Source organism: Cryptomeria japonica, chromosome 4 (genome assembly GCF_030272615.1).
Source record: "Cryptomeria japonica chromosome 4, Sugi_1.0, whole genome shotgun sequence".
NCBI classification, from domain to species: Eukaryota; Viridiplantae; Streptophyta; class Pinopsida; order Cupressales; family Cupressaceae; genus Cryptomeria; species Cryptomeria japonica.
Window position 1 is genome coordinate 439,142,889 of NC_081408.1, and position 26,968 is coordinate 439,169,856.

Genomic DNA, 26,968 nt, shown 5'->3' on the forward strand with positions numbered 1-26,968 from the left:
GCCAATTACCAGCTGAAGACAAGGAGAGTACATGGTAAAATGTAAACTAGGATTCCTATTCACAATCATAGAATTCAAGGGTATTGATATTTGTATTGCCATCAATGCCAAAGGGGGAGATTGTTGGAATTTGCATGATGATTGCATTAATAAAATGTTATGTTGTCATTGATGTCAATTATAACCGGTAATGATGTTGTTATAATGTTGTTTTGCAACTGGTATGTGAGCTTGTGGAAGAAACTGGTATTACTAGAGAAGAAGTGAGATCAACCGGTAAACCCTACCTGTTGATATGATAAACCCTAATCGATGGAGTTTGGTGAATTGGTTGTATTGGTTTATGATCTAATGATGAGTGGTAATGATTATGACACGTATGCATGTTGTATGAGAAGAGTTTCAAATGTTTTTTGGCACATAGAGATAATGGTTTTTATCTTTGGAATGAGCAAGTTCATTGCATGTAATGTAAACCATGTGATGAGTTACAAAGTTCAATGAAGCGGTGATCAAGGAGCGGTCAAGAACATCTTGAATGATGTGCAATAATTGCTATGTAATCCAACAGTCATAATTGAACCAAATTGTTTGTAATCTCTATGAGAGAATTAGGTTTGTGATGTGTTACCGACCTATTGTTTTGTTTATAAGGTCGATGAGTTATTTTGTTGAAGAGTTGGCAATTTGTAGTTGACAGTAAGAGAGTGTGGTTGTCGAACCAGATGATGTATCTATAGTTTGTGTAAAGGCAGATAGGAGCATGAAAAGGATTTGAACAAGCAAGTGTAGTTCTATTCAAACAGATCAACAAACCCCTGTTGTTTTCTAACAATTACAACAGTTAAATCCCCTAACCAGGTAACCTCTAACAAGCTTAGTGTTATTCAAATCCTCTAACCAAGTGGTCCATTAGCTTGGATTTCAAATCTTCTACCGAGGTTACTCCTAACAAAGTATTGCTTCTAATAGGGCATTATAGTCAATCCCTTAACCGGGTGGTCCCTAATAGGATTTGTTCTTAACAGGACTTATTGTAAAGCTTTAATAGGTTTGCCTCCTAACAGGGTGAACTTCAGAAGAGTTCAAAATACTTGTGGGTATTCATCCCCACCATGGTTTTTCCCATTTGGGTTTCCACGTCAAAAATATTGTGTCAAGTGGTGAATGTTTTTGTGGTTATGTTTACTATGGTTGAATTGCTTAACTGCTAAATCCACTTTGATATGTTATGTTAACCGACAAGAATCTGAAATATGTTTTACTTATGTTAGTAAAGTATTTGAATGATTCAGTTAAAAAGTTTTGAGAGTTTCAGAGTTGTTTTATTGTTAGTCTGTTATAACAGTCAACCGGTTTAACTTATCAGTAATGTTGCATTTGAAGTTCAACATATAAACTGGTCAGTTTAAGAGTTTGCATTGAGAGGTTTATTTTGAGATTGGTGAAAGTTTATATAGTTTTCTATCTACTGATTCACCCCCCACTCTTAGTAGTTGACCAGATCCTTATTCTTTCATTATACCATCATGAATAAGTAGTGACTAGACCGGTATACAAAGGTTAACTTGCTAAGCAGTAAGTAGACCAATATACAGGAGGTAATCGGCTAAGTAGTGAGTAGACCGGTATACAGGAGGTAACTGGTTAAGCAGAATTGGACCGATACATAAGCGAAAATAGACAATATAGGAGTCTCAACCGATAGACCCAGATAACATCCAGTTGAATTGACAGTCTTCTCTTTTCAACCGATGGACTTATCGGCATGAACGACTGTCTTGACCGATATTCCTGGAATGATTTTTGGAGAGTAATTTAAGGCACGGTAACAAAATTTTGAATCAGATTTTTGGAGGGAAATTTGGCACCAGAACTAAAGGCTAATATATTCACATAATTCATTCTGATTATGTTGTTGTCAATGTGAAAAATATCTACGTGAATGTAAACAGGGGGAGTAGAATAGAGTGCAATAGATAGAGGTATGAATTGGTAAAGCTGACACCAATCAAAAGAACAAAGCATGCAAAGTGGATCTATGAGACAAAGGTAGTGTCATCAGACAAATCAATCATCTCTATTGCCTTCTAACAATTGTAGCATTGTAAATCCCTTAACAGGGTGAACCTTAATCGGTTCTTTACGTAAAATCTCTTAACCGAGTCACTTTAGATATGAAGTTGTAAAATCCTCTAGCAAGGTGAACTTTAATAGGTTCTAAGGTATTCTTAACCAGATACCAATCACTTCTAACAGGGTGATGTTCTTAGAAAGAACTAGTTGTAAGCTCTTAACAAGGCACTCTTTTTCATTGCAGTAAAAGAGATCATGGGTTATACCCACCATGGTTTTCTCCCTCTAACCGATGGTTTCCACGTATAATTTCTAGTGTTATGTGATGCTTATTTGTGCATGCAAATATCTGTTCTTTGATGTTCTTTTCTTTCATGATTTATGCAATGCTTAAGTTAATTTTGAAGGATAGTAGTAGATCGGTCAGCTTGAAAGTTTGAATTGTGTGGAAACTGTTTTGACTAATTCACCCCCCCCCCCTCTCAGTCATCAGTTAATACTAACATATCTTTAGTTGATTTAGTATGATTTTCATAATTCTATGATGTGATTTGGTTGAGTTAAGAGGTCTAGCATATGGACTGGTTTTTCAATATTATGTGTTGTAGAGTTGTGGTATTTGATTCATATTGCTCTAGAATGATGATATCTTGAGTTGCATATTTTGGATAATGTGTGGGTCGTTCATGTGTGTCCTTAGATCAGATGGTTCATGATTTGGAACTTTGCAAGCGTATCTTTCAATCTGTCAGTTGGTGTTCTTGAGCTTTGGTGATGATGTTAATGATGTTTTTTGTTATCTAAGTTGTTGTAGTGATTGTAGTGGAATTCACGTTACTTGTTTATGTTATCTGATCGTGTGCTATGCATTTTGGTGGTCGGTGTAAGCCTTATCAAGTAAAAATCATAATTACTAGCAGAATAGGCCACCTTTTTGAGGGAAAAACCAATGGAGTAATTGAAAGCCCTTGAATAGTTTGAATCATGCACTTGCAAATAAGTCAAAGGTAATAGTTCCAATGCAGAACAATCTAGCCCAAGAGTATGAATAGTGTCAACCATGTAATCAATCACACAATCAAAGTGCATGCCAAGGTGGTGAATTTGTCCAAACCCTAGTAGTGTGGGATGAACCGACTACCTCTGGCCAACAATATGATTCAAGTCATCCAAGTGTTGGTAGTCAGGCTCATACATAGGGAGATTCTAATTTTTTCAATTGGTAGGAGGTATATTTTGGTGGTATACATTAGATGAGCAATGCCTAGTGGCAAATAACACAAGACCAAAGAGAAGGGCCATAGATAAGGATACACCTTCTATATCAACCCAAACCCCTCAAACGGCTACATATACCATAGTCTTGAAGACTCTAAACAAGGGATCTCCTCCAATCATGGATCAAAATGTGGTTCAATCAAGCAAGAAGCAAGAAGAAATCTAGGTCCCCCCAAGAACAAGAGTAGACCTTGTAGCTTCAAAGGGACCTTCAAAATATGTTGGTGTTCCTTTCAATATTGTTGACCAAATGAATAAGGCCAATCTCAATGTCACTATGTGGGAAGCCCTTTCCACCCCATCTCAAAGGGATTTTCTTAAGGAGTTGTTAAAGGATATCAACCAGCTGAGTTATGAGGCAATATTCAGCAAGAAGACGGTTCCAACTAGCTTGGTACAACTTGTAGAGGTAGGAGACCCAAGAAAATTCATTAAGCCTCCCACCTATCTCTCTTTGATCATAGGAGATAACTTAGTTCACAACTGCATGATAGACTCAAGAGCTAGCAACTCAATTATGCCTAAGAAGGTAGTTGATCTTATTGGCATATAATATAAACCTATGACTAGGGCAGTTGTCCAATTGGATGACACTTCCATTAGGATAATGGGGGTTATTAAAAATTTGAAGTTAACCTTGCATGCATGCCCTAGTTGTACTATCTTACAAGATATATTAGTCATTGACCTCCCTGCCTTCTTTGACATCTGTCTATTTAGAGATTTCACTGCCAAGATAGGTGGATATTTATCTTCTGATTGGTCCCACGTGCTATTTTTCGAACAAGGTATGGTACCATGGTTACTATAAAGGCATAACCCATTAAACAAAGTCACATTGAGCCCTACACCCCCAACTCTATATACATGAGTTGCACTCTGCATGAAGAGGGGGAGGAGTGTATTGTTTGTGAGCCTACTACCCTTTTAGAAGAAGCCCCTAATTGCTTGCTAGATGAATGGGCCAATTATTTTTCAGTTTGATCCATTAGCTAAGAGTGAGGAGATAGGGCTTGGGACCTATTGTATTCATGAGGATGATACTCCTATTCCTAACCTCATCAAGGCATAGGAAGATCTAGAGGGGTTATGGAAAGATGTTCTTTGATGGTTCAAGGAGAAAAAAATGGCGTTGGTGGAGGTTGCATGCTTATATCTCCTAAGGGTAACAAGTATTATTCTTCATCCAAGTTCACTTTTAGCTGCACAAATTGTCATGCTCTGTGAAGTGTACCTATACCTGCAACCACAATGCACTTAATAAATCATTACAAGCATGGTTAGAAGATTTGAAACAATGAAAGACAAAACCATAGCTAATCGACTTATTGCCTCCTAGTAAATGCGAGTATGAAAAATGCTCTCAGATTTGATTATGCATACTCCAGTGACTTGACTACACTTAGATGGAGGATTTGAATGAAGAAAATGCATGATCTAGCAAGAATAGCATGATTAAGCTATATGATTTCATGATTGATCTAGAAAATAAGCTAGAATGAAGATGCAATTAAGCTAAAATTAAGCATGATAACATTGCTAAGAAATGATAAACTAGAAGCTAGATGCCTATAGTAACAATGCATAAGATGAGAATGAGATGGGATGCAATCATGATATGAAATTTGGGACATGAAATTGGAACATGAAATTGGGATCCTTTGAGCTCCAAAATTAGGTATATTTATAGGATTTCCAAGGCTAGGGGTGATGTGGCAAGAATCAACAGTCAAGATTGATTTGAAGATATCAATGGTTAAATTGGAGGAGGATGGCAAAGGGGGTTAGATTAAAGGGAACATCTGTCATCTGTATGGTGACAAGTGTCAACAGGCTTCTAGAAGGAGTTAGGATGAAAGGGCACACTTAGTGACAAGTGTCACAAAGGTTCTAGAAGATGTTGGATGAAAGGGGACATGGTGGTAGGTAGAATGGGTTAGGTTTAGGAATGGTTAGGTTTAGGAGTGGTAGAAGCTAGGAGAATTTGAATTTAAAAATTCAAATAATATGAAAAGGATAATTAATCTCAACAACTCATAATTGATTTGTTTTAATTAATTAAAGGATTAGAAGAAATGATTTTGATGGGGAAAATTAATTAATTAAAGGGGTATGAGATGAAATGAACCTATTAAATAAATCCTTAGATTTATTAATAAGTAGATGAAAAGGGAAATTGAATCAAATTGCTTAGTGAATTCAATTAAATTGGGGAGGAAGATTAATTAAATAATTGCTTATTTAATTAATTATCTTCAAACCATTTTTAGGTGTATACATTTTGCCCCTCTTTGAAGCGAGGTGTGATGACGCGTTGATTCAAAGAATAATCTCATTTTGATGATGATATTGGTTTGATAGGATGCCCCTTCTCTTGATTGATAAATCATGGTATGATGATGCCCCCTCGGGAGATCAATTGAGATAATTGATCTTTGGAGTTTTTGCGAGATTGATATCCCGATAGATTTGATTTGATTTATGTAACTGTGGTTGATGAAAATGCGAGCTCTTCGATTAGCTTGATTGCTTAGATTGATAAGATTGAAAAATATTGATTGATTAGATTCAGTCTGGTTTCAGGAAGGATTCATCCTGTATAAGACAACGATGATCAAAGCGTTTGGTTTCAGGAAGGATTCATCTTGTATAAGACATGATCCGAGCGTCTGGTTTTAGGAAGGATACATCTTGTATAAGACATGAATCAAAATCAGATCGTCTGGTTTCAGGAAGGATTCATCCTGTATAAGATGTGATAGAATTGATTAGGTTTGATTGATTGATTTGATTTGATAAGGTTGATTAGATAAAGAATTGACAATTTGATGATATCAAGTTGCAAAAATTTGGATATGTTGATGTTGATTCTATTGAGAGAGATAGCATAAGATTTGTTGGGTTGATAATATCATGAGAGAGATGAGTCATCATTCTGATTGTGTATACACTTGTGATGATACTTTGATGATTCCTGTGATAGATTTAACCTTGGATAAAAGGAGCTTGTATGATCCCATGCAAGAATGAAATGCAAGCTAAAATGCAAATGAAAATGTAATGGAATGCAAACTATGACCGGACTAGTCACTAGATTATTTTGTGTTTTTGTCATCATTGAACTTTTGAAATGTGGGAAGTGAGTGCAAACATCGATGGTATAATTAAACCGTGATGACCTGAGCACTTCTTTCCTAGATTTTGATATAGCAAGTTAACAAAAGCATCGAGGTATAATTGAACCGAGATGACCTGAGTGTTGTTTGCGTAAAACAGGCAGTATTAATCATTTCAATACGCAAATCTAAAATGTCTTCAATGATATTTTGATGATCATGTCTCGAGACAAATTTGCACATATTAATGATTAATTTTCAGACAACAAACAAAAAAAATATCATGTTTCTTCCTTGTTCCTCTAGTCAATGACATCCTGGAGTCACTCAGAAATCATGATAGTGAAAATCAATATAGAAAAGTTGAACAATCATGTTAAAATCATTATCCAAAAGATATTATTCCACTGAAAAGTGTGTGATGTGCTTTGATTGATTTTGTGATAGCTTGATAGTTGATCTTGTGTTCAACATTGGATGTGTCTTAGTTTTCGCTTGATAAGAGTTGTCTAACTGTTTGGTCTACTTGTTTGATTAAGCTCAAAATGATCAAGAGTTTTGCCCCCAGCTAGGTGTAGGATTTTGCCCCAAGCCTAGAAACAAAGTCGTTATGATATATCCAATGATCCAAACCATGGAAAGAAGCCACCTATGATGTCTGCGTATGTCCAAAGGCTTATGATGCATTTGGATAGTGCTGATGGAAGAATGAATGCAAGCGGAACGAATGCATGAACTAATAGATGGAAGAGCTAGCTGACAGATAGCGCCTATTTGCTAGGTTTTCACCATCTGTTTTTATTGCACTTTTTCTGATATTTGAATTTTTTCGGATTTTCTGCTTTTTCACTTTTTTTTCATTTTTTCTAATTTTTCACTGTTTTTTTTTTTTTTTTTGCTTTTTCACTGTTTGTTTTTTTTTTTGATTTTTCACTATTTTTGATTTTTTCTGATTTTTCACTTTTTTTTTTACTTTTTTAAAATTTTTCACTGTTTTTTTTATTTTTTCTATTTTTTCACTATTTTTTGATTTTTTTGATTTTTCACTATTTTTGATTTTTTCTTATTTTTCAGACATAAGATTTCTTCAGGTGTATGCTATTGATAGGTTCTTCAAGTTGATCTTCGTCATGTGTTGATAGCTGATATGCTCTTGATCCAAATACTGTTGTGACCACAAATGGACCTAACCAGTTTGGTTCAAATTTTCCTTTCTTTTCTCAATCTGCCTGGTTGCGTGGATTTTCTTTTATCACTAGTTCTCCCACTTGAAAGATTCATGGTTTGACCTTAATCAAAAGATTCATGGTTTGACCTTATGATTATAGCTCTGACACATTCTTTGTTGATATACCTTTAGATGATCAAAGGCATTTTGTCTTCGTTCGTGGATTAGTTCTAACTCTTGCAATCTAGATACTCTTTGTTCTTCATCTGGGATGAGACCTTTTAGTGATACACATAGAGAAGGTATCTCTACTTCGATTGGCAATATGGCTTTTGATCCATATACAAGAGAGAAAGGTGTGGCACCTATCGATGTGCGGATACTGGTGCGATAAGCCCATAGAGCAGGGTTCAGTTGAATGTGCCAATCTTTCCCATCATCATTCACTATCTTTTTGAGGATTTTCAAAATAGTTTTGTTAGATGCTTCTGCCTACCCATTTCCCTGTGGATAATATGGTGTGGAGAATCTGTGCTAGATTTTGAACTTCTCACATAACTCTTGTACATCTTGATTCTTGAATGGTTGCCCATTATCAGTGATAATGGTCATTGGTATTCCATAGCGACAGATGATGTAATTCAAGATAAATGCAACAATTTGTTTTCCTGTGATGTTTATGAGAGGTACTGCTTCAATCCATTTTGTGAAATATTCAGTAGCTACAAGAACGAATTTGTGTCCATTAGATGAGGAAGGATTTATCTTTCCTACCAGATCAAGACCCTATTGACAAAAAGGCCAAGATGTTGCTAAAGCATGAAGTTCTTGTGCTGGTGCATGGATCAAGTTCCCATGGATTTGACATTGTTTGCATGTTCTTGCTATCTTAAAAGAATCTCGTTCCATAGTCAGCCAATAGTAGCCCAAGCGTATGAGTTTTTTCGAAAGGGTAAGACCACTTGAATGAGTGCCACAAATGTCGTTATGGACTTCATGTAAGGCATTCTCAGATTCTTCTTGTTTGAGACATCGTAAGAGAGTATCGTCTAGACCTTGTTTATACAGGGTATCTGCGACGAGAGTAAAATGGGAGGATTGGCGAATAAAGTTTCTCTTTTGGTTCTTTGATAAATCAGGTGGTAGGATATCGTCTTTCAAGTATGTGTAAGTTTGACCATAGTGGGAGGAATCATGTCCAATAAGTTGACAGATGGTTTGGGAATCAGGACAATTAAAGGCGGGATGAAACAACTCTTCAACCAGGAATTTATAACGTTGTTGATTTTCTTGTGTCTGCAAAAGAGAAGCAAGTGTAGCCATGGCATTTGCTGCTTTGTTATCATTTCTTGGAATCTATTCAAAATTTATTTCTAAAAAGTACTTCTTGATATCATCCGCCATCTTTTTGTAAGGCATGAGTTTGTCATCTTGTGTTTGATAGTCATCATTGATTTGATTAATGACAAGCTGAGAGTCTCCAAAGACTTGAAGTTGTTTTATGTTCCATTCTACAACCATTTTGATGAATAGAATGTCTGCTTTTGATTTATGTTGTGTCCCTTTATTGATGCTTGCTCTTGATCCATGTTGTGTTCCATTATTGATGTTTGCTCCTGGACTGATATTCGGGTGATGTATTGTAAGATATGGATCAAACCTTGCAATGTTTGTATATGAATAGGTAAAATTGACTTGCCATCTTTTAAATGGTTTCAAGTATTTTTGTCTTGCTAGTTCTGATAGAGAAGTTGTTGGATGTAGATCAGTTGTGCCAATGGTAATTGCCTTTGTTGGTTCTATTAAAATGAATGACTTTTCTTGATAAAATTTAGGTAAGGTGTCAAACCTCCCATCTTCCGGCGCCTCGAGGAGGTTTTCACCGTTAGATGCGTCCTTTATTTTTACTTTTTCTTGATCTAATGTTGCCAAGAAATGGTTTTCAACATTAGACCTGATATTGTTTTCTTGATTTTCAATTTTGCGACTAGGAGATTTAACACCCACTTGACTGGAAGATACATTAGTGGAATCCCTGGTGAAAGTTGTTGCAGGTTTGATTTCATCAAGATATAAGGATATGGCATGGTCATTTGGAAAGGTATCAATAGCAGTATGTCCTTCATTTTCCCAGTCCATAGGTTCAGGATAGCTTAAGGATAAAGGATCTTCAGGTTGAATAGTTTCAAAGATATTAGGGGTCATGATAGAGATGTCAGAGATTTCAGTATGTATTTCGATGTCTAGAACGATACTCTCATCATAATGACCTCGTATAAGAAAATCCTAATCGTCCTCGGTTAAGTCCATGTCAGTCGAATGTGATTCTGATTCAAGTAGGATAGTTCCTAACGTTTGTTCTGCATACGTGTGAACTACATCGACTACTATATCTGCTTCTTCATCCCTCTCCATTTGAAGTTGCTCTTGTTTGTTTTTCCTTGATATCAAATATTCTTTGTTTCCCCTATCTTTTAGCTACATTTGTTCTTCCATGTTTGACAAAATTGATGCAAATGATTGTTCCTTAGATTGTGTGCTTGAAGCTACTACCTCTCTGTTATGTAGAACAATGACCTCTTGAGTTGATCTTTGATTATTACAACACTGCAATGAATTTGAGTCTGCTGAGATAGTGGTTTCCTGTCCATTGTATGGAAATTTTAAGCACTGATTATACGTTGATGGAATAGCCTGTATATCCTGAATCCATGGTTTCCCTAGTTTCCTGTCCATTGTATGGAAATTTTAAGCACTAATTATACATTGATGGAATAGCCTGTATATCCTGAATCCATGGTTTCCCTAGGAGTATATTGTATGGTAGATCCAAGTCTAGAACTTGGCATGCTATGCCCTTCTGCAAAGGTCCCACTGTGATGGGTAATATCACCATTCCTTTAGATGAATGCTCTTCTTTATTATGTGCTTTGATTTTGATATTTTTCTCGGGATCAACTACATCTTTTGAATATCCTAGAGCATGAACAAGACTCAAAGAGAAAATGTTCAAGCCAGATCCCCCATCTATTAGGACATGTTTAACAAGCATTCTATGAATGAGGACTTCAATTTTCAAGGAATCCCTATAGGGATGTTGCAAGGAATCAATGCTTGGATATGAAGGAGATGAGCTTTGAATAGGATTCTCTTAAATAGGCTTGATGGCAATCATGGATATCCCTTGGGGAACTTTACCTTTGGATGTATTGTTTGGTAAGGATGCTATGGAAGGTTCTTGCAAGCTTTCAGGAGGTGTAGGAATAGATGCCTTTGGAGAGTCAATTTGCTTATGGATGGATGGATCATTGTTAGACATGGGTGCATGATTTTGATCCTTTTTATCCAAATCCTTTAGGGATCTCTTTAAGAGGTGCATAAAAGAGCCACTTTTCTTTTGAGATGTATTTAAATCCTTGTGAGGTTTTAACATAGTTTGATTTCTCTGATATGTTGTCTTGTTATGTCTTCTTCTCGTGTTTTGCTTTGGTATATCATGTTGATTCAAATGTTTCTATTTCCGTTTCAGGGGTTCGATTGTCCAAAAGTTGTTTTGAGTAAGTGATCAATTGTCAATTTCAAGGCAATAGAGTGATATGACTCTAAAAGAGAATTCAAGTGTTTAGAGGTTTGCAAGTTTTTCGATCTTCGGTTTAGGAGTGCAATGGTGATGATTTGATAAGAACCAAGACTAGTAGGAATGATATATCCTACGATGTGGGATAAATTTATCCTGACCAAACATTTTAGTTTCGTGATAAAGGATGATTGATCCTGATGAGAAACTATGTTTGAGTGATCAGTTTACCAAAGAGGGTGATAATGCACTTTGAGATGTTTAGATTTTGAACTTGTTGGGGGTGAGCACTTGAAAATCTTGGGGTGTTTATCTTCTAGAGTCTAATTTTGATGGATGATAACTTGACCAAGCAAACCAAGCAGACAATCTAAGCACAGATTGATAGATAACAGGTGTTTATGCTTACTGCAAATTGATCAGGCAAAAATGACAAGTCTGAAATAGGCATGTAAGACACAGTTCTGGACTGATAGATGTAGAGTTTCGTACGATAGATTATGCAGCATAGAATGACAAGAGATACAAAACAGAATGACATACCAGTGACTTCATGTGTAAAGCAGTGTTTCGTACAACATAGAACCTTGACTCGTACGACAGAAGATCAAGCAGTATGATAGAATATCTTGACTCGTACGACAGGTATTTTAACAGGTGTAAAAAGTGTTTGTTTGTTTGAGTTTTGATCACTGAATTTTGATGATGTTTTGCTGATGTTTTCCAATTTTTTAGGTGTCTGATTTTCTCATTTAGGGATGAATACATAGCAAACACATGATGTGATAAATGAGTCCAATCAAGCTAAACCCTAAGGAAGTTGGCTGAGAATGAAAACCTTTGCTTGCTGACTTAGGTACACACCCAATAGCTAATTAGAATATGGCCGTTGAGTCTCACGCAATGGATTCTCAACGCCGTATTATCCGAATCCAAACACTAATGGGGGCACGATATGGCAAGTGTCTTGGGAGAGTTACTATCTCTCTTTCACAAAGATTATCACCCTTTTGGAGGTGAATCGGGTAGCTTCTATTTTAGTCAACACTAGTAAGGAATCTGTTCGGTGCGTCGAGGTATAGACTCAATTAAGAGGTCCCCCAACCTTGAAAACCAAGGTTTGATATACCCGAAGTTACAGAGGAGAGCTATTCCTGAGCACTGTCGTTGCTTTGCTTTTCATCAAAAATATATTTATTTTATAGTGGGTTGGATTACTCGACATTAGTCATTCCCACTTAGGTCGCTCCCCTCTCATCAGCCTTAAGGGCTAAGAGTTAATAACTCCTCGGGAGGGTAGGCCTACTAAAGAGATGCACTAATGAAAGTAAAATGACGAGTCTAGCTTTCTGATCACCTAAGAAAGGTGAGAGCATACTCGCCTATCATCAAAGACACACAAGACATGATAGTTCATTTCTTTAAGCCCAAATTGAAATGTGCCTAAAAATCTTAAAGAATACACAAAGTTTTTGCTGAATCCTTAGGCAACCTGCAAAACAGATCCATTAGTAGTCATGATTGTGTTTTGAATAATGTCTTTGATAAGCATCCTGCAGAAAAGAGTTAGGCTGCAAAAATCTCATAAACAAAACAAGATTAGCATTAGTGATACGAACTATGAAATTTTCAAAAAAATCTATATGAAATTTTATCCTAACTTCAAATAGGCATAACTTCTGCTTGGGACTCAAAATTACGAATCGTTTAACTCGTTGGAAAGGTCTCCAAGAGTTGTAGATGAGATTTTGAAAGAGCATACGCATACGCTAGCTATGCTCTTTTTGTGCTTTCAAGGGCTAAAAATGACCAAAAGGCCTTCAAAAATACAAATTACCAACATATAGACAAACTTGAAAATTCCAATTTGCAGTTTATCAAAAAAATCAGAGATGCAGAAACTCGTACAACATGATTTATCAGTTAGTAGGACACAAATTTAGATTTCGCATAGGAATAAAAGAAGACTCGTACGACATAAGATTTTGAAGCCAGAAATTCATACGAAACAGAATTAGCTCTAGTACGACAGTGAAAATCAACTCGTACGACACAAGATTTATTAGGAAATTAACTCATATGACATGAATGTATACCTGATACGACAAGGAAAATGGACTCGTCCGAGTCAGGATGAAGTGTCGTCCGGGGCTAAAAGGTAGTTCGTATGAGCTGAAAAGGCAACTCGTATGAATATCTGATTTAGAGCCGGACAAAGATGAAGTTTGCTGAAGATTAAGAGGCCGAAAATAATGATTTTTGCCCCACGGTGGGCGCCAAAATGTTGTTCTCTGTGAAGTGTATCTGTACTTGCAACCACAATGCACTCAATAAATCATTACAAGCATGGTTAGAAGATTTGAAATAATGAAAGACAAAACCATAGCTAACCAACTTATTGCCTCCTAGTAAATGCGAGTATGAAAAATGCTCTCATATCTGATTATGCATACTCCAGTGACTTGACTACACTTAGATGTAGGATTTGAATGAAGAAAATGCATGATCTAGCAAGAATAGCATGATTAAGCTATATGATTTCATGATTGATCTAGAAAATAAGCTAGAATGGAGATGTAATTAAGCTAAAATTAAGCATGATAACATTGCTAAGAAATGATAAACTAGAAGCTAGATGCCTATAGTAAAAATGCATAAGATGAGAATGAGATGGGATGCAATCATGATATGAAATTTGGGACATGAAATGGGGATCCTTTGAGCTCCAAAATGAGGTCTATTTATAGGATTTCCAAGGCGAGGGGTGATGTGGCAAGAATCAACGGTCAAGATTGATCTGAAGATATCAATGGTTAAATTGGAGGAGGATGGAAAAGGGGGTTAGATTAAAGGGAACATCTATCATCTGTATGGTGACAAGTGTCAAGAGGCTTCTAGAAGGAGTTAGGATGAAAGGGAACACTTAGTAACAAGTGTCACAAAGGTTCTAGAAGATGTTGGATGAAAGGGGACATGGTGGTAGGTAGAATGGGTTAGGTTTAGGAATGGTTAGGTTTAGGAGTGGTAGAAGCTAGGAGAATTTGAATTTAAAAATTCAAATAATATGAAAAGGATAATTAATCTCAACAACTCATAATTGATTTGTTTTAATTAATTAAAGGATTAGAAGAAATGATTTTGATGGGGGAAATTAATTAATTTGAATTAATTAATTAAAGGGGTATGAAATGAAATGAACCTATTAAATAAATCCTTAGATTTATTAATAAGTAGATGAAAAGGGAAATTTAATCAAATTGCTTAGTTTTTTCAATTAAATTGGGGAGGAAAATTAATTAAATAATTGCTTAATTAATTAATTATCTTCAGACCATTTTTAGATGTATACACAAACAACGCATTAGAGTATGTGGCATTAATCCATGGCCTTCAATGGGCAAGAAAGAGGGGTATAAGTTGTATACAAGTGTTTGGAGATAATGAACTCATTTTCAATCAGGCAAGAGGCCTTCATACTACAAATAATGATTTTTTGAGGTCCTACAAGCATAGGGTATGTGATCTTATTGAATATTTCCAAGCTTCCAATCTATTTTCCATTCCTAGAAATGAAAATAAGCATGCTGATAGATTAGCTACAATAGGAGCTCAGTATGATATTCCCATTGATATCAACAACATTGGAGAACAACAACATGTGAAGGTCAGTGTTAGATCTTCAATTCCTAACAATAATGATAATTGGTAATTCTTTGACAGTGATCAATAGATAGTAAACCTCCTTAAGGGAAGAGGCGGAATTTTCAATTGGTAATCAGGGAAAAAAAAACTTAGCCAGTAGTATGAAAATCAAATCATAAAGCTAAAGTCAAATAGATTACCTAAAGGTTTGGTTACATTGGAGTCAATCTTCAATACATATGATCAAAGGAAAAAGGAGAAGTCTAGTATGTGAATCAAACAAGAGCACTATGAGGCTATTGAGATCTTTAAGAACAAGTTGTTAAAGCTTGGCAAGGTATGCACATTAGAAGAAATAAATGCATTTGTTTTACTTTACTAAGATTTTAGTGATATATTTGCATGGAAATATTAAAATTTAAAAGGGTTTGATCCCATCATTTCCCAACATTCCATTGAGCTTGAGCCTAATGCCAAGCCTGTAAGGCAAAAAAAAGGCCTCTAAATCCCAAGCTTGAACTTCTCATGATCAAATAATTGAATAAGCTCATTGAGAGCAACATCATCTTTCCCATTAAGCATACTTCATGGGTGTCAAAACTTGTCCATGTTAGAAATAAAAATGGGGGGATAAGATTGTGTGTTGACTTTAGGGATTTGAATAGAGCCTCACTCAAATATCATCATCCCTTACCCTCCATGGAATAAATCCTCCAATTTTTCTCAAGGTCTGAAAGGTTTTCCTTATTGGATGACTTTTCAGGATATAATTAGATTTTAGTAAAGGAAGAGGATCAATTCAATATAGCATTCACAACCAAGTGGGGTTATATGGCTTACAATAAAATGCCATTTGGTTTGTCTAATGTTGGAGCAACCTTTCAACCTACTATGGACATGGCATTTCAAGGTCTAATGTACAAGATAGTCTTGGTCTATTGTGATGATATTATTGTTTTTCAAAAAAATCAAATGAGCACTTGGCCCACTTAATAGAAATATTTGAAAGGTGTAGAGAGTTTGGCATATCTTTCAACCCAAATAAGTGTGTTTGTTTTGTCGATGAGGGTGAGTTGTTGGGATATGTGGTGTCATAACATGACATTACCATTGATATGAAAAGAGTAACTTCCATTCTTTCTCTGCCTTTACCAACACATAAGAAAGGCTTACAAAGCTTCTTGGGTAGGATCAATTTTTTTAGAAGGCTTATACCTAATATTGCAAATTTTATAAAGCCTCTAACTTTAATGTTGAGAAAGGGTGTACCTTTTGGTTGGTCCAAAGATGGGAGGAGTTTTGAACTCATCAAGGAAGTACTTGCAACTGCTCTTACTTTGTTAAACCCAGATTTTTCAAAAGATTTCATATTGTATGCATATGGGAACATTGGAAGTATATCAACTGTGTTGGTCCAAGAGAATGTGCATGGTTTGGAGCAACCTTTGGCCTTTTTTAGTCAAGGCCTTAAGGATTATGAGGGGAGGTATTCCTTTGTTGAAAACCATGTTCTTGTTGTTGTAAGAAGTTTAAAAAAATTTAGACATATACTTTCTAACAACAAGATTAAGTTACTAGTTGCACATCCTTCAATTAAGGAATTCTTGGTGAGTAAGGATTTGAATGACAAAAGGGTTGGTTGGGTGACTAAGGTAATAGAATATGACATTGAGATCAAAGTCACCAAACTAGTTAGATGTAAAGGTTTGTGTGAGCATCTTGTTGGTTGTACAAACAAAAATGAAAAAAAATGAAGAGGAGATTGTCCGATCACTCCAAGATGAAGAACAAGCAGCGATCCCAACTCCTCCTACACATTGGGTATATTATGAAATGACTCTTTCCTACAAATTAGTTAATGTCCTCAAGGTATGTATAGGGAAAAAAGAAGGTATTATAGGCTATAATCTATTCTATGTGTACTTTTAAATGGTATTCTTTTATAAGAGGATTTTCATGGTGTTTTGTTAAGATGCATAGGGGTTGATCAAGTTGATAGAGTTTTACATGAGTTTCATGAAGGATCAACTAGAGGTCATTTCTCACGAAGAGCTACAACTCTTAATATCATGAAAGGGGGCTATTATTGGCCCAGCTTGTTCAAAGATACACACTCATGTATGAGGAAATGTAAGGAGTGTACCATATTTGCATGGAAGAAGAGATTAGTAGCCCTTCCATTGCAACCCATTCAGGTGGAACAACCCTTCATGAAGTGGGGTTTAGACTTCATTAGAGTCATAAATCCTCCTTCGAGTGCTAGTCATAAGTGGGTAATTACAACTACTGATTACTTCACCAAATGGATAAAGGTTGTGACACTAAAGGAGATAAATGAATCTGTCATCCTTAGCTTTTATGAAGAGTTAATTTCAAGGTTTGGTGTCCCTGAGTCTATTGTCTTAGATTATGCTCTTGCTTTTGTTGGAACTAGAATAATTGATTAGGCTCTTAAAAATGGAATTTATTTGAGCACCTCTTCTAATTATTACCCTCAAGGTAATGGACAAGCAAATTCTTCTAATAAGAACCTTCTTAGGATCATTAAGAAGACAATTGAGGGGAACAAAAGGGCATGGTATATGAAGTTAAAAACAACCTTATGGGCTGATAGAATCACTCCCAAGAGAGCTATAGTTAATTCACCATTCATGTTGGTTTATGAAAAGGAGACAATATATGCATATGTTGGTTGAACTTGAGGAGAAAATAAATGAGGCCATGAGGATGGTTGAATTACGAGTCAAGCACAAAGGTCATTTGACAAAAGGGCATCCCTAAGAATATTTAAAGAGGGAGATATTGTGCTAAAGTGGGATCAGTTTAAGAGAAGACCGAGTAGACACTCTAAGTTTGATGCATTTTAGAGTGAGCCATATGTTATTATTGAGTGAAAGTAGCATAATGCTTTCTAGTTGTCTAGGCTGACTAGAGAGATGGAGCCTATCCTAGTCAATGGAATTCATCTCAAGCATTATTTTTGAGGCCGTCTTTAAGCATTTCTACATATTAGTTTAGGTTTCTTGTTTTCCAAGAAGTGCACGAACATAGGTTATTCCTCTTTGGAATGGTAGTTTTTTTACCCTTTTGCAGACTATAGACAAGGTTTATCCATCTCGTTGTAGGCCTTTTTGACTATATGCCCATGGATTTCCCAAGGCTACTGATTTTTATGCCAAGCAGGCTTGCCCCCTCTGAGTTGCCAGAAATGCTGACATTTTTTGTGTCACCATGAGAGCCATGTAAACAATCGATTTGAGATAACCCAATGACTAAAAATCCTGCATACTTCCCCAAGGCCTAAATCCTAAACCCTTAAGGTTTCCTTCCTTAGTCTTGTTCAAACTTGTTCTTTTCCCTCATTGACTGGATCAAGCAGTCATATCACTTAAGCGCCACTGGCTAGAGTGTCCCTTATTCATCCTGGAATTGGTCTCATTCTACCCGCTGCCAACTAGCGGAAAGCTCTTCTTTGAGGAGTCTTTTCTCTCGTCTCCTCAAAGTGCAATGTCTCTTTGATGGGCTCGGTAGTTGGGAATGGTAAGTGAATTTTTATTAGTTGGAGAGACATTTTTTATGTCTCTTCGAGGAGTGATGTCTCCTCGATGAATTCACTTGGGGGAAGTGACAGGTAGAGTTTCTATTTAGGAGAGACATTATTTTGTCACTCCAAAAGGCAATGTTTCTTTGATGACTCATGTGGATTGTGGTGGGATTAGCAGGTGTTGGTTGAACAAAGAGACATTTTTCATGTCTCTTTGAAGGCCTTTCTCTCTTTGATGGGCTCTAGCTAGATGGTGGGGCCAACAAAACTACACACACAAGTGATAACCATTTGATTTCACTTAAGGGTGAGATCGATGGCTGTGTTTTATTTGATCATTGAGGGTCCTTCTAAGGGTTTCTAGGCACATCTCAACTATTCATCCATGTGTGAGAGGAAGGATCCAGTGACCGACATTCAAACTTGGGGATGAACATTAGAATTCAAAAAAACATCATGGTGGTTGCCGACCTATCAAGTCAGAATTAAATGCATGTCTTGTTGATGCACCATTTATGATCAAATTGCATTCCAACCAACTCGATTCAATGCAAAGAGATGGTCATTACTCCTTCTAGGCTCTGTTGACATTTCCCAAGGTCACCCATACACATTTATGGCACATATACGACTTTTTGGCTTGACAGAGGACATTTGTCGCCATCAAAATGTAGAACTCCCTCAATTTTTCAGGAGATGGTGTTCTTTCCCAAGTACAGTTGTGTCTCAAGGCTTCTTCCCAATTCTACGAGACACTTTCAGACACACCATAATCAGATCCATTCAAAATTTTTCCATCTATAACCTAACCATAGTGTAGGCATATAAAAATGGTCAACACTTGCAAAGTCATACTTTAAAATGTTTGTGTTACCTTCTTTTAGGGTTCACATTTTACTAACTTTTCCTCTATGTTGCACATTCAATCTTTATTGTTTGTCAACATTGTGTCGTTCCTCTGCATTATTTTCATGTTCGATCCTATTTTCTCAAATTTGAATTAGGTCTTGTCAATATCAATCTTGATTGTTAACCGGTGATCATGATCAACTTGTTGTATCAATTGGGCATATATTTTACCTTAATCAGTGTCAATGAGGTTTTGTCCTAAGGCTTTATCATTTTCGGTATAAATCATCTCTGATCAATCCACTATCAATTTGGATCATTTTGCATCATTTCCAATCTTAAATCATTAGTCATTTATCAATTTTGATCAATTAGTCATCGATCTTTATCAATATTCATCAAATCAACCTTTTTATCAATATTTAATCGATTTGTCACTAGTCTCAATAAGTCATCAATCCTTGTCAATTTGGATCGAGCATTCATTGATCCTTATCAATTGTTAGTTATCAAATCAATCTCTTTGTCACGTTTGATTGATTTGTCATCGATCTTCGTCAACCAATATCAAATTATTGTCAATTGCCTCTTTGATCATGATCATCATCATGTGTTTATTGCTTTAATTGCATCACGACCTAGTCTTAACTTGATTAATCTTCCTTTCCTTCTTTCTAGGGTTTTATAATTTCTTTAATTGTTAATCCCCTTCTAACATGTCCTCCTTAGGTTAAATGGATTAATTCATTTACCCTATGTCTTTTGAGTCACAATTAAATGATATATTTAATTAGCTAATTGTCTCCTTTTGTGAAGATAAATTAATAAATGAAAAATTATTAATTTCTCCCACTTCCTTTTCTCCTAATTTCCCCCTCTAATTTCTCCACTCTTAGCTCCCCTTTTTTTGCTCAAATTGTCATAATTGAAAATCTCTTTTCCCTTCAATTTATCATAAATCTAATGAGATTTTTTCCTCCCTAATTTGTCATAATTGAGAGGCATAAATTGCTCTCATTTTCTCATCCTCTTGGCATAGAAATTTGTCATAATCATGTCATTAAATCATGCCAATTTGTGAATCAATTGAATTTTTTTCAAATTTGGAGAATTTTGTCCTATAAATTAGACTCTTTTATCATTCAATCCTAACCATGCTTCTAGCATCCTTACGCTGTCATTTTCAATTTTCTTTCAATTGCATTTGCACTTGTAGGTGAGATCCACAAACACAAATTTGAAGGAGAAAGAAGAACAATGAAGGAGACACATTGTGATGGTCCGCATTTCAATTTTAGTGTCTTGTCTTCTAGCCTTTATTGATTGTGTTAGGGGTTAATTCATAGCATTTAGGCTTTCGTGGTTGGCTTAATTTGTGTTATGAATCATTTTCCTAATTCCTACCTCACACCTAGTAGGTTAGGGTTTCCAAACCCAGTGTTCTATTTGAGTTATGCTTGACCTATAAAGGCAATCTTGTGACATATTTTTAGGGTTATTCTCCCTTCAATCTAATATAGAAATTGTTTTTCTGTATTTGTAATGATTCCTTGCCTTTGCATCATTAAAGTTAGCTATTTTACCTCTTTCTAAGTTCATTTACCTTGTGCAAATTATCTTGCCTTTGTTATGAGTGTGTTCTTAATTTGTTTTGTTTGATCTATATGTTGTATCAACTTTGCTTATGAGAATTGTCTGTGGATATTTTAGTCCCTCCCAGTACTCCATTATGTTCAGATCTCATATATGTCTTAGGGACTAATTAAGGATAGGAACCTGCATATGCTTAGGGTTGCTTCGTTGATATCTTGTGTAGTCATAGGTATGGGGAAGAAACATATTTCAATCTTGGTTGATCACCTTTTCATTTGCCTTTCTACATATCTTTCTCCCTTTTTCTCTGCAATTCAGTAGAATAGGTTTTACAAGTGTTGAATTGGTCCAACACTGCATGTCCTGATTGAAAAGGAAGTCAACCTTCTATGGGGATTCAACCTCACATGCACAAGGTCCCACACTTGGAGGTTGTTTCCACGTTTCACAAAGTTGTTGAACATTAGTGTTCAACAAGGGTGCAACCTTTTTTTACAACAATAATAATAAATTGAAAATTGAAAAACATAAAATTTTCTCATAAACATAATTACTCAAAGTCAAGTATGCATCTATTCCTAATTCCTATGGTCAAAAGTGCATCCACTATTTGATTAACCAAATCAAACCCTAGATTTAATGAACATTCATTCTATCTAAAGGATACTTACTCAATCAATAGGAAAGGTTACCTATTTAAATATGAAAATATTTATCCAACATACTAGATGTATGTACATTTGACCATAAATAGTAACTATTAAATTCAAAATTCAAAAACAAAAAACATTGTCATAAAAAGTCAAATGCGTATCCATTAATATTACTTACGATCAAAAGTACATCCATCATTTAATTGGCCAACTCAAACCCTAGATTTAGTTGACCCTCTAACTATTTAAAATATTTTAAAAAAAAGATATGATCAAAATCTTAAGAAGATTATACTAGCACTTGCACCAGAAGGGAGTGCAAGGGTTACATTGATATAGAAATACATTTATGTTAATATGTTAAGGAGAAATTATTTATTTTTTATTTGATTAGGAAATCTTGTCACAACATTTTAACTAACAAACAGGCCTTGGCAATGGCATGCAAGTAGGAGAAACTAAAGTTCATGCACAATTACTCCTAAAAGACAAGATGAGATGAATCGAAAAGCTAAAGGGGGAGGGCATGGTTGCCATGGTGGGTGATGGAGTTAATGATGCCCCGAGATTAACGAAAATAGATGTGGGAATAGCTATGGGTGTGGAGGGCTCTATACTAGCCATGGAATTTGAGACAAAGCTCTTATGTATTACATAATAAAGACTGTTGGTATAGCAAAAAGTAGGGTGTAGATCAATGAGGACAATATACATAAATGTTGCATTCTCCCTATTGAGGATAGTCATTTGACCATAAATACTAATAATCAAACTCAAAATTCAAAAATATATAATCTTGCCATAAATAAAGTCAAATGTGCATTCATTGTTATTATTTATGGTCAAAAGTGCTTCAAAAAAAACATTTAAAAATATTTTTGTCAAAAAAACATGATCAAAATCTTAAGAAGATTGTATTGCATGAAAATAAAAGATTGAGATTTACTATGAAAATTCCTATAAAATTATTTTATAAATATTAAACTATGCATATTTTTAATAGAAAATATAATTTTAACTTCAAACAAATAACCATCATGATTCCCAAATAAATTTAGGTCTTGGTACAAATATTCCTCCATTATTCTTGGCTTTGAGGAATGGGGATTCTTTTGTATGGAAGATTTACAAAGTGCCATGGATGGTTGAATTTAAATGGTCAGTTATTTGATTGATCAATTCAAACCTTGGATTTAATATTCAACATAGCACTTATTGTATCTAAATGTGAGTCAATAGGGAAGGTCACCTATTTAAATATGAAAATATCTATCCAACACTAGATACACATTGAATCATGAATAATAATAGTAAATTCAAAATTAAAAAAACATAAAATTTGCCCATAAACAATTAATTACTCAAAGTCAAGTGTGCATCCATTCCTATTACTTATGGTCAAAAGTGCATCCACTATTTGATTGACCAAATCAAACCCTAGATTTAATGAACATTTATTGTATCTAAAGGACATCCACTCAATCAATAAGGAAGGTTACCTATTTAAATATGAAAATATCTATCTAACATACTAATGTATGTACATTTGACCATTAATTGTAATAGTTAAATTTATAATTCAAAAACATAAAACATAGTCATAAAAAGTCAAATGCATATCTATTATTGTTACTTATGGTCAAAAATACTTCCACCATTCTATTGACCAAATCAAACCCTAGATTTAATTGACCCTCTAACTATCTTAAAATATTTTTGTAAAAAATTATGATGAAAATCTTAAGAAGATTATATTAAAAGATAAAGATTAAGACATACCATCAAAATTCCTATAAAATTATTTTATAATATTTAATCTATAAATATTATTAAGGGAAGATATACTTAACTTGAAGTGGATAACCATCCCAAATATAAATTGACAAGACCGAATCAACTGTCAAATTTAGGCCCTGATCCAAATACTACGCCATTATTCTTGGCTTCGAGGAATGGGGATTCCTCTGTATGAATTTACAAAGCGCTATGGAGGGTTGACTTTGAAAGGTCAATTAAGCGCGAATGGATTGAATTTGACCGGTCACATACTTTCCAGGCATAATTTTTCCCGCTCTAGATTACTTCTAGGCCAGATCTTATCCGGTGCCCGGTTCCCACCAACAGCTACCCACCAAAATCCTCTCTGGTTTTGTCCTCTCCACCATTTTTTCTATTTACGTAGATCAAAACTCCCAATTTCCGATCAACCCATGTCGCCGGCGGTGAGGTATTTGTAATGTTTGACCAGTGCCAATGCCTACGCTCATTCTTATTTATGTACAACTGTTCAAACCGGCGATTTTGGTACACGATAACTCGTCTTTTCCTCGGAAGTACGCGTAATGGCACCTACCCATTTAGGAATTTTCTATTTGGGAAATTATGGATTGCTTCGCCGCCACTCGTCGTTTAGGTAGCGCAGAAAATTTGAGCCCATTGTTTACGCCAGGCTTGGGTTTACCCAAAAACTCATTTTGCCCTCTGCCGTCTTCAAGCATTCAGAGATTCGCTTGATCAGAGATGTCATTTGCATATTGGTGCCACCAGTGTAATGCCATGATTCGTCTGGATGGCGGTCAGGAAATGGTTTGCCCCACTTGCAATGGGGGATTCGTGGAGGAAATGGAAAGAGGGGAAAGAGAGAGTAGGAGACAGCTCTCTCATGCCCACCACCTGTTGGGCTGCATTTCTAATCTGTTGGGGCATTTGGAGGGGAGGAGAAGACCTGGCCGTGGCAGGCTTTCCTTTACGCCTATGCTGATTCTGCGGAGAAATCCCAACCCTAGCGGAGCAGAAGGGGAGAGTGCGAGCATCGAGGTGTATTTCGACAGTGGATCTGGGGTCGGCGGACTCAGACGATTGCCGCCCCATCTGACGGAGTATTTCATGGGCTTCGGACTGGATCGCCTCATCGAACATCTGTCAAATAGTGACCCCGGCGTTGCCTGTGGGGCGCTGCCGGCTTCGAGAAGTGCTGTGGACGCCATGCCGGCCTTCCAAATCGCGGAAAACCATCTGGGCCACGATTTGCATTGCGCCGTTTGTAAAGATGCCTACGAAATCGGCGAGCAAGCCCTTGAAATGCCATGTAAGCACATCTATCACTCTGATTGTATTCTTCCATGGCTTTCTCAGCACAATTCCTGTCCTGTCTGCCGCCATGCGATGCCCACGGAGGATCAGACTCAGACGCCTTCACCTTCTCCTTCGTCTTCCTCAGCTGGGACAGGAGAGATTGGACTAACTATATGGAGGCTTCCTGGCGGTGGGTTTGCAGTGGGGAGGTTTTCTGGTGAATCTCTCATAAACTTCAATAATAATAATACAGAGGGAGTTAGGGAGGCGAGTACTGATAATCGGAGAGAAAGTGGTCCTAGTGATGGTGAGAATCAGGGCCGCAGGCGTAATCCTTTCTCCTTTCTGTGGCCTTTTCGATCATCTAGCTCCAATACAGAGTCCCAGAATACACCAAGTTCTAGCAATGATCAAAACTCTAGGAGGCGCGCTGGTTGGCCATTTGAAGATGGCATTGGTCCTTCCCGATGGTTCAGTTGAGTGGGATTCAAGGCTTAAGATCTGTCACTAACATTGCAATTCAGACTGACTTGGATGGCACAGTTTACTGCTCCCGACCAGGCGCGTGGTCAGGATTATGCCATTGTTTTGCTGTTCCATGTGTAGATAATTTCCTATTCAGTTATAAGTTTAAAGATCCTTGGTCCTCAAATTGCACAAACTTTAAAAAAATGATAAAACACCAAGGATGTCGACTCCATAGCTACATGCTTCATTGTAGAAACATATCTCATAATATGGACGTGGAACAAGAGTTAACACTGCCAGTGTTTTTTGTAATGAGGTAAGCAGGGATTATCTTTCTGCCTCAAATGTGATAACAGGTATAGCATTTTTCTCTTCGTTTTGTTTTAGCCTATTATTTATCTGGAAGGGGGCAAAGGGGTAGCAAGGAAAAAACAATAGGCAAGATTGGCAATGCTCATTTTGCTCTACATTACTCAATTGTAAGTTAGGGCCAGGTTATCATCAGTAAGTGTACCCGCTATGAATGTATTGACATTGCATATAACATAAGGGTTTTTCTTTTCCATTTTCTCATCTCCAATTCTTACATTGCAAGGAAAAAACAATAGGCAAGATTGGCAATGCTCATTTTGCTCTACATTACTCAATTGTAAGTTAGGGCCAGGTTATCATCAGTAAGTGTACCCGCTATGAATGTATTGACATTGCATATAACATAAGGGTTTTTCTTTTCCATTTTCTCATCTCCAATTCTTACATTGTATTCTTTAAAAAATGCTGTCAATCATTTAACTGCCAAAGAAGTTTCGATCATATGTGTTATGAGTAATGGTAGGATTTTCTAGAGGAGCCACAAGCTGGACTTCTTTTTTTTTTGTTTAAAACATTGTAAATTGTAGTCATGTTGTTGGCTTGCTTTCTTTAGTGATATAGTGATATAGATATAGATTAACACCTTCATATAAGTCTATCTTTTCAAATGCTTCATAGTGCATTGTCATGTAAGGCATTAGAAGTAAATTTAATAAGTTGCACTTCACGTCTCTCTCTTTCTATCTTTAAATTAGAAAGGTAAGATTTGAAACCAAGCTGTAGTTATTTGTCTGCAATAGACAGGTTCCATTCGGTGAGGCATGCAACGGGTTACTATAAATTTGTTCTATCTGCATTACATTTAACTAGGATTCTATTTGCCGTTTGATTTGTTTGACTCAACTGAAGAAGACACCTTGTTCTGTGAATTCCATCCATAGTTTGTAAAAACCCTTAATTAATTTTCACCAAAATTTTAAGGTTTGTACCACTAGGATTTGGTCAAACAGTTTGCAGGTTTGTGTGATATAAGTTGCAGAGGTTTCGCATCACATTTTTGACAGTGCAAACCGTTCATATAGAAATCTTAACTGATATACCACTGATATGATGAAAAACATTAAATCTGAAACAAACTTATTCTGTAACGTTGCTGCAAACAGAATACATAAGACAGAGAATTATGACCTCACAATTCCAGTTTAAGCAATTCTGGAATTAAGTATCTGAAACTGAAATATGCTCAGAAAGAGCATTATTCTCCGTGAATTCATAACAAACCTGCAGATATTTAGAGTATGTCTCCTCATGTCCCTCTTGTGTACTTATTCTGATGTCAACAGATGCTACAGTAGCCGAAATTTGTCTTCAAAGGAAAACTTCACAAATTTGCTCTGTAGTGATTTCACAAATTTGCTCTGTAGTGATTGCTGACCTGCAATCACTCCACGTAGAAGGGTTTGAGTTTTCAAACCCTTGGGGGTTTGAGTCCTCAGAAACTTCACTCCTCCCAGGAAAGGAAATAAGTTACATATCAATTTCAATAACAATCTGAACATGTCCAATTCATCCGCAAACCCTTCCGTATAAAGACTCCCATCAGCCTTCTAGAAGATA

The 26,968-nt window shown here is 36.1% G+C and overlaps 1 protein-coding gene across 1 annotated transcript; it reads left to right on the forward strand.

Moving 5' to 3' along the window:
• The first annotated feature begins 23,493 nt into the window (after nucleotides 1-23,493).
• LOC131030416 (E3 ubiquitin-protein ligase RDUF2) lies at nucleotides 23,494-25,782 on the forward strand. Its single transcript, XM_057961249.2, has one exon. The coding sequence runs from the start codon at nucleotides 24,017-24,019 to the stop codon at nucleotides 25,049-25,051; it is 1,035 nt and encodes a 344-aa protein (XP_057817232.1). The 5' UTR covers nucleotides 23,494-24,016; the 3' UTR covers nucleotides 25,052-25,782.
• The last annotated feature ends 1,186 nt before the right edge of the window (nucleotides 25,783-26,968 follow it).